At 43.5% G+C, this 13,108-nt stretch overlaps 1 protein-coding gene across 2 annotated transcripts; it reads left to right on the forward strand.

Moving 5' to 3' along the window:
- Window positions 1-2,328: 2,328 nt before the first annotated feature.
- On the forward strand, window positions 2,329-11,835 carry LOC121582936 (protein FAM98A-like). Of its 2 annotated transcripts, XM_045224637.1 has the most exons (9): window positions 2,356-2,459; window positions 3,400-3,523; window positions 8,841-8,989; window positions 9,097-9,231; window positions 9,338-9,522; window positions 9,661-9,741; window positions 9,896-10,012; window positions 10,166-10,333; window positions 10,753-11,835. In XM_045224637.1, exons 2-9 carry the CDS (start codon window positions 3,510-3,512, stop codon window positions 11,389-11,391), a joined length of 1,488 nt encoding a protein of 495 aa, XP_045080572.1. In that variant the 5' UTR covers window positions 2,356-2,459; window positions 3,400-3,509; the 3' UTR covers window positions 11,392-11,835. The 2 variants fall into 2 exon arrangements, with proteins under 2 accessions (XP_041755047.2, XP_045080572.1); XM_041899113.2 differs by lacking the exon at window positions 3,400-3,523 and having other exon boundaries at window positions 2,329-2,459.
- Window positions 11,836-13,108: the final 1,273 nt, after the last annotated feature.

The following is a 13,108-nucleotide window of genomic DNA, read 5'->3' on the forward strand; positions in this document are numbered from 1 at the left end:
GCGGCCACACAGTCGTGGGTGAACAGGGAGTACAGGACGGACCTAAGCACACACCCCTGAGGGGCCCCCGTGTTGAGGGTCAGAGTGGCGGATGTGTTGTTGCCTACCCTCACCACCTGGGGGGCGGCCCCCTCAGGAAGTCCAGGATCCAGTTGCAGAGGGAGGTGTTCAGTCCCAGAGACCTAACCTTAGTGATGAGCTTGGAGGGCCACTATGGTGTTGAACGCTGAGCTGCAGTGTATAAACAAGCATTCTCATGTAGGTGTTCCTTTTGTCCAGGTGGGAAAGGTGTGGAGTGCGATAGAGATTGCATCATCTGTGGATCTGTTTGGGCGGTATGCGAATTGGAGTGGGTCCAGGGTTTCTGGGATGATGGTGTTGATGTGAGCCGTGACCAGCCTTTCAAAGCATTTCATGGCTACAGATGTGAGTGCTACGGGGCGGTAGTCATTTAGACAGGTTACCTTGGCGTTCACGTGTGTCATGTTGGACAGGAAGTCAGTGATCCACTGACAGATGGAGTTGGACACGTTCAGCAATGGCGGTCGGTGCCGTTTAAGATTAGGGAGGACAATCTTTTAATTTTTATGAGCATGGCCTTATTTCTATTAGAGCATATCATATTCCATTCACCAACTTCAATGTAACATAGATAGGTTTAGGCTACTACATGATACTCTAATGTTCCCTATACCCATCATGAGGTTGCTACAACCTAGCCGACGAATGAAAGTTTATAACTTAGGTGCACAGGTCGAGAGACAAATTGGAGTAATCAAGGTGACAGACACACATTCAAAACCTCCTTGCACACTCTTGCCTACATCTAGCTGATCTAGGCTGTAATCATTAGTCCAAAGAGTTGCAAACGAGAGTTTATATTGTACAAATTCAGGTAGGCTTATCCTCGTTTGGTTCTGTTTGCTTCCGTTTAAGAAACATTTTTCAAGAGAATCGGCGGAATTAATACACCCCTGATCACCCGCACACACACAGTTCACTTTCATAGCAGCAACATGCAAACAGCATCATCACTTTGCTCATTGTATAATTCCTTCTCGCATCTACGCGCTCTCCTCCTCTCACCTTTTCCCTTCGCTTGTGAACTTCAGTGCACAACACAATAGCTGTCTGTGACCAGGCGAAAAAACCTTTCTAAGCCAAACCCTCATACCATAACCGCTAACCGCTACACACAGCCTACATTATTGTCACCATATTAGCTAACGTCATAGTCAACATAGCTACTAGATCTAACGCGTTAGTAAACCCGCTACAATCACGCAGTACAGTGTACAGCAAGCTCCAGTGGCAATAAATTAATACAACCGAAAGCTTACCTTGGAAGAGTTCCAGTGTTGGATAGCCTTAGCCAACTAGCTAACATAAATAACATTCCTCTCTGTTTGATCCGGGTGTTTAAGTAGTCTAAATTAGCTAGCTGCATCTCTCTCTCTGCTGCTTCTCCTTCATTTTTTAAGACATGTATTTGTTTAAAACTGTACAACTATTGTCTTTCTCTCTCTTTGAGTAAACTACACACCACATTTTATGCACTGCAGTGCTAGCTACCTGTAGCTTATGCTTTCAGTACTAGATTCATTCCTTGATCCTGAGAGTTCTGGGATGATGGTATTGAACGCAGAGCTAAAGTCCACAAACAATATCCTTGCATATGTCTTTGGGTTATCGAGGTGTTTGATGTAGTGTAGGCCCATGTTGACAGCGTCATCTACAGACCTGTTAGCTCTGTAGGCAAACTGGAGTGGGTCGAGGGAGGCGTCAGTGATGGTTTTGAGATGTGACAGTACCAGGCGCTTTATGGTGAGCGCTACAGGTCTGTAGTCGTTCAGGAAGGACACCTTTTGTTTTTTCGGGACTGGAACAATGATGCAAGATTTTTAACAGGCAGGAACAGTGCATTATTCTAGTGACTGGTTGAATAGGCCTATGTCCGTGAAAACAGTGGAGCTGGTCAGCGCAGTACTGGCTGGAGAGACCTTGTCTGGGCCGATACGACCATTTATAACTAGAGTTATAACACAAATGGCAGAGGACAGCTTTCTCTATCTCTTTCAATGACTGTATCTGTAGGTTGCATGGTCCATGTTTTTATATCTATGCTGGCAGCCTGGCACCCTGTCTCCAGGATCCAAATATATATTTTGTACCTGTATGGGAAATTTATTCGGCTGTAATTTTTATTCGGTGTACGTCAAATGATTATTGCACATGTCACTAATACTTGAAAATGTAAATCCTACTCGATGAGGCAATCTGCACAGGCATTGTATCGGCCAGCCCTATCGCTGGTAAGAGGTCAGGTTAGGACCCTAGCATGCCAACCCAGCACAAGTGTTGTACTTCAGTGAAATTTCAGCTTGTTGTTGTGGTTTAATCAATTAAAGATTAATCACTGAAATGGAAACAAATATTCGTGACTCAATGGAAGATCTGGGGTAGGTTTAACAATTTTTTCGATGAGAATAGTCTTTATTTAGTCTATCTGATTATGTTTTCGCTAGCCAGCTAACTTCGCTGTTAAGTTGACTGCCTGTCATCGTACGGCTGTCAACCAGAGACATTTGGCTGAGCAGTAAATTGTCATAAGATAACGATCCTACCGTTACGCTAGTTTACACAGAGCTGCACTGGGGTCGGAACTCAATCATGGTTACATTAAGGGTGTTTTCACACTTGGTCCCTTTCAGACAATTTGTGAACTCAGTGCTGCTCACTTAATTTTTTGTGCAGTTTGAATACTCCAAAGGAACTCAGACCCCTCAAAAGAGCCACCGAAGTGAACCGAACTGAGACCATCTTAAGAGGTGGTCTGAGTTCGGTTCGCTTGAATTCCATGGTCCGTTCCTTTTTTTTTTTTGCGCAATGTGAACACAAACATTACCCAGGTTCGCTTGTTATTATTCCCACACTACATACTAGACCAGGGTTTCCCAAACACAGTCCTGCACCCTTCACACTTTGGGTTTTGCCCTAGCACCAGTGCTTGACTTGGGCAGGAGCTCACCGGAGCTGAATACCCTCAAATGTTCTACTGCTTGAGCTCCTGCACCGCTTAAAGAATAGTATCTCAAAAGTATTCTGGAGCTCCTGCATCTAAATGTAAACATTACTGGCACCCAAAATGAGTACCGGCACCTATTTCAGTTCAAGTCAAACACTGCCTAACACTACACAACTGATTAAAATAATCAGAACTAGATGTAATCCCCTGTAGCTCAGTTGGTAGAGCATGGCGCTTGCAACGCCAGGGTTGTGGGTTAGTTTCCCACGGGGGGCCAGTATGAAAATGTATGCACTCACTAACTGTAAGTCGCTCTGGATAAGAGTGTCTGCTAAATGACTAAAATGTAATGATGAGTTGGTTATTTGAATCAGCTGTGTAGTGCCAAGAGCGGCCCAAGACCGAGTTTGGGACACCCTGCACTAGACTACTGCAACACCGTTTTCCCTGCCATAACCCCTCACATTGGTGCCACAAAAGAGAGATGATAATGTGCAGGTTCGTGGAAAAAATGTGTGCTGTTTTTGGATATTGATTAGCGGTTGTCAAAGATGCACAGCAATGCACAAATACAGTGGGGGAAAAAAGTATTTAGTCAGCCACCAATTGTGCAAGTTCTCCCACTTAAAAAGATGAGAGAGGCCTGTAATTTTCATCATATGTACACGTCAACTATGACAGACAAAATGAAGAAAAAAAATCCAGAAAATCACATTGTAGGATTTTTAATGAATTTATTTGTAAATTATGGTGGAAAATAAGTATTTGGTCAATAACAAAAGTTTTTCAATACTTTGGTATATACCCTTTGTTGGCAATGACACAGGTCAAACATTTTCTGTAAGTCTTCACAAGGTTTTCACACACTGTTGCTGGTATTTTGGCCCATTCCTCCATGCAGATCTCCTCTAGAGCAGTGATGTTTTGGGGCTGTCGCTGGGCAACACAGACTTTCAACTCCCTCCAAAGATTTTCTATGGGGTTGAGATCTGGAGACTGGCTAGGCCACTCCAGGACCTTGAAATGCTTCTTACGAAGCCACTCCTTCGTTGCCGGGCGGTGTGTTTGGGATCATTGTCATGCTGAAAGACCCAGCCACGTTTCATGTTCAATGCCCTTGCTGATGGAAGGAGGTTTTCACTCAAAATCTCACGATACATGGCCCCATTCATTCTTTCCTTTACACGGATCAGTCGTCCTGGTCCCTTTGCAGAAAAAACAGCCCCAAAGCATGATGTTTCCACCCCCATGCTTCACAGTAGGTATGGTGTTCTTTGGATGCAACTCAGCATTCTTTGTCCTCCAAACATGACGAAGTTGAGTTTTTACCAAAAAGTTCTATTTTGGTTTCATCTGACCATATGACATTCTCCCAATCCTCTTCTGGATCATCCAAATGCACTCTAGCAAACTTCAGACGGGCCTGGACATGTACTGGCTTAAGCAGGGGGACACGTCTGGCACTGCGTAGTGCGTTACTGATGGTAGGCTTTGTTACTTTGGTCCCAGCTCTCTGCAGGTCATTCACTAGGTCCCCCCGTGTGGTTCTGGGATTTTTGCTCACCGTTCTTGTGATCATTTTGACCCCACGGGGTGAGATCTTGCGTGGAGCCCCAGATCGAGGGAGATTATCAGTGGTCTTGTATGTCTTCCATTTCCTAATAATTGCTCCCACAGTTGATTTCTTCAAACCAAGCTGCTTACCTATTGCAGATTCAATCTTCCCAGCCTGGTGCAGGTCTAGAATTTTGTTTCTGGTGTCCTTTGACAGCTCTTTGGTCTTGGCCATAGTGGAGTTTGGAGTGTGACTGTTTGAGGTTGTGGGCAGGTGTCTTTTTATACTGATAACAAGTTCAAACAGGTGCCATTAATACAGGTAACGAGTGGAGGACAGAGGAGCCTCTTAAAGAAGACGTTACAAGTCTGTGAGAGCCAGGAATCTTGCTTGTTTGTAGGTGACCAAATACTTATTTTCCACCATAATTTGCAAATAAATTCATTAAAAATCCTACAATGTAATTTTCCGGAATTTTTTTTCTCAATTTGTCTGTCATAGTTGACGTGTACCTATGATGAAAATGACAGGCCTCTCTCATCTTTTTAAGTGGGAGAACTTGCACAATTGGTGGCTGACTAAATACTTTTTTTCCCCACTGTATGTGTGACGTTTTGTACTGACACAATGTTTCGATTATTTGTTTGCTATATGTGATCTAGAGGCTAAAAGAGCTTCATAAGCGGTTTATTCGATTGTGTGGTTTGAAAAGTGTAAGAAGACGACATATTTGGTGAGAATCACAACATAGGATACAAAATCAAGGCCCTTGCTATCAGGGATCCTTGGGACGTCCAAACTCTGATGTTACCCCATTGAAGTAGCCATTTAAAATGGTTAAGATTCGGGTAGGGGTTAAGGTTAGGATTTAGGGTAGGGAAGTCCCAAGGATCCCGGATAGCACTAACCACAAAATCAATCCTTATTTAATCTGCAGTATTCTTCTGCTAGTTATTCTATTACCAATAATATTTACATGTTAATATTATCTTCTGATTGTAATTATTATGCCTTATCTTTTAACTAAATGCAATCTATTAGCTTCCAAAATGTAAGTAAGTCTATCTAGCTGTCCGATAACCAGTGTTGGGGAAGCTACTCTGAAAATATAGTTTACCAAGCTACCAATTACTTCACACTGGAAGAAGTTAAGCTACACTAACGCTATCCTTAAGAAAAATATAGTTTACTTAACTAAAGTTACTTAACGAAATAGTCAACTACATCCAAACTACTATGTGAAAAAGTATTATCTAAATCTGAAATGTCATAGACTACAAATTGCAAGAACAAATCACTCTGGAGTCAGATGTTAACAGAATGAGTATTTTAGCCTATTAAACACAAACTGTTTCATTTGAGATTTAGACTGGTCTGCCACCAAAAAAAGAAAGGAAATTCCTGCCAACTTATCCCATTTATCTTTTTTTTTGCAAAAAAAAGTAGTGAGTAGTTCCAGTAGTTAGCTACACCACTACATGGGGGGAAAACAGTTACTGTAAAATGTAGTTAAATTACTAGTTACACTACATGTAGTTTACTACTCCCCAACACAATCTGATGGAATGGCTTGTCCTGCACTTTGTAAAAACCCAGAGTGCATTGAGAGAATGTTGGAAAAAGTTATATATAACATAGCAATGTGAATGCAAAGAGCACTCTGACCACAAAATAGGTGAAGTGAACTGGCAAAATAGTTCAGTCCTCATTCAAAGGCAAGGGCAGTGTGAATACAATTACACAACGGGTGGTTCTAATCATGAATGCTGATTGGTTAAAACCGCATTCCAGCCGGTGTCTATTCCACAAATTACCACCGGCTAAATCTACATTTTTACATTTTAGTCATTTAGCAGACACTCTTATCCAGAGCGACTTACAATTAGTGAGTGCATACATTTTTCATCTATGACGTTAAAATGACTATTTATTCTGTTCCATCTGACTGCGCAATCCACGGTCTCATCAGCCCAGCCAGGCAATTTATGAATTTGATCAACACTATAAAAAGCATCTAGACATTATCTCACGTTTCTTTTAGACTAACATTTAGTTTTCAACAGTGAAGATTTGTATAAACCTTGATCTCTGTCTCGCCGACATTTGCAACATTGGTTCAATATTCAAATTCGATCTCCAGCTGTCCCATAGTAATGAACGTGTCGGGACGTGACAGTCAAGCAGCGTTTCTCAGCCAGTCGAAATCATGAATCAGCTGGCATAATTTTTATGGATATACAGTGCATTCGGAAAGTATTCAGACCCCTTGACTTTTTCTTCATTTTGTTACGTTACAGCCTTATTCGTTACAGCCTTATTCTTTTTTTTTTATCCCCGTCATCAATCTACACAAAATACCCCATAATGACAAATCAAAAAAGCAAAAAGCTCCCGAGTGGCGCAGTGGTCTAAGGCACTGCATCTCAGTGCTTGAGGCGTCACTACAGACCCCCTTGTTTGATTCCAGGCTGTATTACAACCGACCGTGATTGGGAGTCCCATAGGGCGGCGCACAATTGGCCCAGCGTCGTCCGGGTTTGGCCGGTGTAGGCCGTCATTGTAAATAAGAATTTGTTCCTAACTGACTTGCCTAGTTTAAATAAAGGTAAAAAAATAAAAATGTGCAAATGTATAAAAAACCCCAACTGATATTACATTTACATAAGTATTCAGACCTTTTACTCAGTACTTTGAAGCACCTTTGACAGCGATTAGAGCCTCGAGTCATCTTCGGTATGCTTGGCACTCCTGTATTTGGGGAGTTTCTCCCATTTTTCTCTGCAGATCTTCTCAAGCTCTGTCAGGTAGGATGGGGAGCGTCGCTGCACAGCTATTTCCAGGTCTCTCCAGAGATGTTCGATCGGGTTCAAGTCCGGGCTCTGGCTGGGCCACTCAAGGACATTCAGAGACTTGTCCCGAAGACACTCATGCGTTGTCTTGGCTGCGTGCTGAGGGTCGTTGTCCTGTTGGAAGGTGAACCTTCGCCCCAGTTTGAGGTCCTGAGCAGGTTTTCATCAAGGATCTCGCTGTACTTTGCTCCGTTCATCTTTCCCTCAATCCTGACAAGTCTACCAGTCCCTGCCGCTGAAAAACATCCCCACAGCATGATGCTGCCACCATCATGCTTCACCGTAGGGATGGTGGCAGGTTTCCTGCAGACGTGACGCTTGGCATTCAGGCCAAAGAGTTCAATCTTGGTTTCATCAGACCAGAGAATCTTGTTTCTCATCGTCTGAAAGACCTTTAGGTGCCTTTTGGCAAACTCCAAGCGGCTGTCATGTACCTTTTACTGAGGAGTGGCTTCCGTCTGGCCACTCTACCATAAAGGCCTGATTGGTGGAGTGCTGCAGAGATGGTTGTCCTTCTGGAAGGTTCTCCCATTGTCCTTCTGGAAGGTTCTCCTATCTCCACAGAGGAACTCCAGAGCTCTGTCAGAGTGACCATCGGGTTCTTGGTCACCTCCCTGACCAAGGCCCTTCTCCCCCGATTGCTCAGTTTGGCCGGGCGGCCATCTCAAGGAAGATTCTTGGTGCTTCCAAACTTCTTCAATTTTTGCTCTGACATGCACTGTCAACTGTGGGACCTTATATAGACAGGTGTGTGCCTTTCCAAATCATGTCCAATCAATTGAATTTACCACAGATGGACTCCAAGTTGTAGAAACATCTCAAGGATGATCAATGGAAACAGGATGCACCTAAGCTCAATTTCGAGTCTCATAGCAATACTATAGAATACTTATGTAAATAAGGTATTTCAGTTTTTTACATTTGCAAAAATTTCTAAAAACCTGTTTTCGCTTTGTCATTATGTGGTATTGTGTATAGATTGATGAGGATTTTAAAAAATGTAATCAATTTTAGAATAAGGCTGTAACGTAACGAACTGTGGAAAAGTCAAGGGGTCTGAATACTTTCCGAATGCACTGTATAAGTGGTGACAGCGTCACGACATATCTATTTTGGCTGAATGTATACCCTATCATGCCAACCGTTTGATGTTGCGATTCAGCGGGCACAATCAGAGGGCTGGCACCGCCTCAGTTTTATGAATATACACTGAAGCTGGAATATAGTAGATATGCCAGAAGGTCCCACTTATCTCATGTCTGGTTGCTATTCACAGTCAAATCAGTCCAGTAAGGGGACCTTGTCAATTGAAGCACACACGCAGCTTCTTTTGTTAATGACTAGCTAGATAAACTGGTAAGTATAGGTTTTTAGTGAAAGTCTTATGAGGTTACTGTCAATGTTTTCTCAGGTACCAAGGCCCTCTGTTGGATGATGGAGCACTGGAGGCTGCGGTGAGCGGGGGAGCACCAGCACCAGAGTTTACCAAGCTGTGTGCCTGGATCGTCTCAGAGCTCAAGCTCTACTGTCACCTGGAGGAGAATGTCCATGCCACCAACTGTGAGTCGGTTTTCATCTTAACCCATCTCAGTGTTTGTAAACTTAATTTAAAAATGTAGTTGTAGTTCCCTGAGTTCTTGCACGAACTCTCCATCTACCCCACCCAGGTCCCAGTGAGGCAGAGGAGTTCCAGCTGGAGATGAGTGGTCTTCTTTCTGAGCTGGCATGTCCTTACAAGGTCCTCATCACAGGAGATGTTACCCAGAGGCTCCTCAACAAGACAAATTGCCTACTGCTCATCAGTATGTGAACAGCTTCTCTCTGTGTTGTCAGTTCCCCTATCATTTAACAAATTCATATTAAGACTGTATGATGATTGCCTCTTGAATGATATGTTCTCTCTCTCAGACTTTCTGATCTCGGAGCTGGAGGCCTCAAGGATGATCCAGGTCAACAAGCCTCAGAAGGCAGCCCAGGAGGCCAGGGGCAGTGTTGTCTTTATGGAGCTGAAGGGGATCTGTGTGTCCCTGGGCATGTCCAAACCCCCAGCCAACATCACCATGTTCCAGTTCTTCAGTGGGATCGAGAAGAAGGTCAGTCCATGTCACACCAGGCTATGGCAGAATGCTTTTTTGATTTCATGATAGGTCTGTGTCTTTTTGTTGGATGCAGCTCCACTTTAGCTAAGGTCTGTTTTTCCCCAACATTAATGTCTTTCCTTTTTTCCTCAGCTGAAAGAAGCTCTAACCAAAGTGCCATTAACTCATGTTGGGGGTCCTCTGATGAAGAAGGCACTTGGACCAGTTCACTTTGTATGACTCTTAAAAACAATAAAGATGTGCATAGCGGAATACATTTCCCACTTCAAACTAAAATATTTTTGGTTGAATATGTGTTTAGTTACAACAACAAACATTCTTAAGCGGCATACTATACTGTACATTGTACATATGATCTCTTTTACAGGACAAAATTGAAGCCATCAATCAAGCACTTGTGAATGAGTATGAAGTCCGAAGGAAGATGTTGTTGAAACGTCTTGACGTGACCGTTCAGTCCTTTGGTTGGTCGGACAAAGCTAAGGTGAGACCTCTGTACTGGGAAGATTGTTACAATTATTCAAAGTATAACTGGTTGTGGTTGTAGTTTGTTATTCATTTACAGCATTCACAAAAAATGTTTTTGATGTAAACAATTGAGTACTGTAAAGAATGATGTACTTCTATTGTTACACAGAAACATGCTGAAAAGCTGGCCAATGTATACCCACCTCTGCGTTCAACCCTAGCCACAAAGAGCAAAGTCTCTGTGGCTCACCTCTTTGCTGCACGAGAGGACCTCTCCAAGATTATGCGCACAAGTAGTGGCAGGATGAGGGAGCGCACTGCTTGTGCCATTAACAAGGTAGGGAGCAGATTTGTACTTAGCACTTGCTAACTGTTAACCTTTATCTCATTGTCACCTTGCGTGCTGCTGTCACATAGTTTTTTCATACTTCATGTCAAAAAAATATGAACATTATTTAGGCTACTTTGGCTGTGCTGTCAGAAATAGGGTTGCAAATGCAAAGCTACTGGTAATTTACCAAAGTTACCAGAATCTTCACTAATTTTGGTAATTAACAGAAAATCTATGGCAATCTGTTGTAACTTTGATAATTTTGACTAACTTTTAAAAAATGTATTCCTATTTTATATCTGTGTCCAAATTGTCCATGAGTTTCTTGTAGATAGACCTTATGTCAGAAAACACCCCTTGGCTTGTACACATTCTCTTGATGAACATGAACGATTGGTCTTCTTTTTTTGTTTCATGTTGAGCAGGTTCTGATGGGACGCGTGCCAGACAGAGGTGGGCGACCCACCGAGATCGAGGCGCCCCCACCAGAGATGCCCACCTGGCAGAAGAGGCAGGATGGCCCTCAGGGAGGTGGACGAGGAGGCGTCAGGGGGGGCTACGACCAGCACTCTCAGGGGGGCCGAGGGGGTTACGAGCGTGGAGGAGGGGGTTATGAAAGGGGCGGGAGGGGTGGAGGAGGGGGCGCCAGAGGGGGAAAAGTGCAGGGAGGCTGGTCGGACGGAGGAAGAGGTGGTGGTTACCAGGGCCATTACCAGGAAGGGGGTGGGGGGAGAGGAGGTTACGGGGCTGAAAACTATCAAGGGGGCTTTCAGGGCCCTGGTTACCCTGCAGGAGGGCATCAAGGCCGAGGAGGTGGTTACCAACACGACAACCACGATCAAGATGGTGGTCGCCACCAGGACAGGGGTGGTGGAGGGGGTCGTAGGGGAAGAGGTGATAGAGGAAGAGGTGATGGTAGGGGAAGAGGACAGGGGGGAGGCTGGGGAGGGCGAGGGGGTCATAATTTTAACCAAGGAGGACAGTTTGAACAGTTCTTCCAGCAGGGTGGCCAGCAGTACAATCAAGCAGGCTTTAGCCAGGGGAGCAGAAACTACACTAGTTGAAAACAGTGCAGGCCACTGAAGCAGAGGTCATGCAAGACTATTTTCCGATGTGAATGAAGTGAAAACGCCTTATTTTCTAAATGTGAATATGAATATACAGCATGGTTATTATAATTTCTTCCCTGAACAAAATAAGAAATGTGGAGTGACCAGTCTCCAACTGAAGAGAAGGTCCCAGTCATGCATGACATGAGAGCTCATACAAACCAGACTTTTTCAGAATCCCATGGCTATGTTACAAATGACTGTTCCCATGTGTTCTTTTACATACGTGAGTGCTTTTGTGTTTATGCTGTGTTTCACTATCTAAAGCCAATGGTTGCCATTGTTACACTAATTATCAAGCCTTATCTTGGAGATCATTTGAAAGTGCTGTAAAAAAAAATATTTGCCCCCTTTCTGATTTTCTCTATTTTTGATACTGAATGTTATCGGATCTTCAACCAAAACCTAATATTAGATCAAGGGAACCTGAGGTTACAAATAAATAAATAAAATGGACAGTTATTTTATTTATTAACAAAGTTTTGTAACCCAATTCCCCTGTGTGAAAAAGTAATTGCCCCCTTACTCAATAACTGGTTGTGCCACCTTTAGCTACAATGACTTGATCAGTCTCTCACGTCGCTGTGGAGGGATTTTGGCCCACTCTTGCATGCAGAACTGCTTTATCTCAGCGACATTTGTGGGCTTTCGAGCATGAACTGCTTGTTTCAAGTCCTGCCACAACATCTTAGTTGGGATTAGGTCTGGACTTTGACTAGGCCATTACAAAACTTAAAATGTGTTGCTTATTATTTTCATGTAGACTTGATTGTGTGTTTTGGATCATTGTCTTGCTGCATGACCCAGCTGCACTTCAGCTCATAGACGGATGGCCTGATATTCTCCTGTAGAATTCTCTGATTCATTGTTCCTTCTATTAAGGCAAATCATCCAGGTCCTGAGGCAGCAAAGCATCCCCAAACCATCACACTACCACCACCATGCTTGACCGTTGGTATGAGGTTCTTACATTCGAATGCAGTGTTTGGTTTTCACCAGACATAATGGAACTCATCTCGTCCAAAATGTTGACTCAAGTTTGCCAAAAATCACCTGGAAGCACCTGGATGATCATCAAGACTCTTGGAAGAATGTTTTATGGACAGATGGGTCAAAAGTATAACTTTTTGGACAATATGGGTCCCATTATGCCTGGCAAAAACCAAACACTGCATTCCACAGTAAGAACCTTATACCAACGGTCAAGCATGGTAGTGGTCGTGTGATGTTTTGGGGATGCTTTGCTGCTCAGGACCTGGACGACTTGCCTTAATAGAAGGAACCATGAATTCTGCTCTGTATCAGAGAATTCTACAGGAGAATGTCAGGCCATTCGTCTGTGAGCGGAAGCTGAAGAGCAGCTGGGTCATGCAGCAAGACAATGATCCAAAACACACAATCAAGTCTACATGAAAATGGTTAAAAAGCAACACATTTGAAGTTTTGGAATGGCCTAGTCAAAGTCCAGACCTAATACCAATTGAGATGTTGTGGCAGGACTTGAAACGAGCAGTTCATGCTTGAAAACCCACAAATGTCGCTTAGTTAAAGCAGTTCTGCATGCAAGAGTGGGCCAAAATTCCTCCACAGCGACGTGAGAGACTGATCAAAAACTACAGGAAGCATTTGTTTGCAGTCATTGCAGCTAAAGGTGGCACAACCACTTATTGAG

This window comes from Coregonus clupeaformis, chromosome 1, assembly GCF_020615455.1.
Source record: "Coregonus clupeaformis isolate EN_2021a chromosome 1, ASM2061545v1, whole genome shotgun sequence".
NCBI classification, from domain to species: domain Eukaryota; kingdom Metazoa; phylum Chordata; class Actinopteri; order Salmoniformes; family Salmonidae; genus Coregonus; species Coregonus clupeaformis.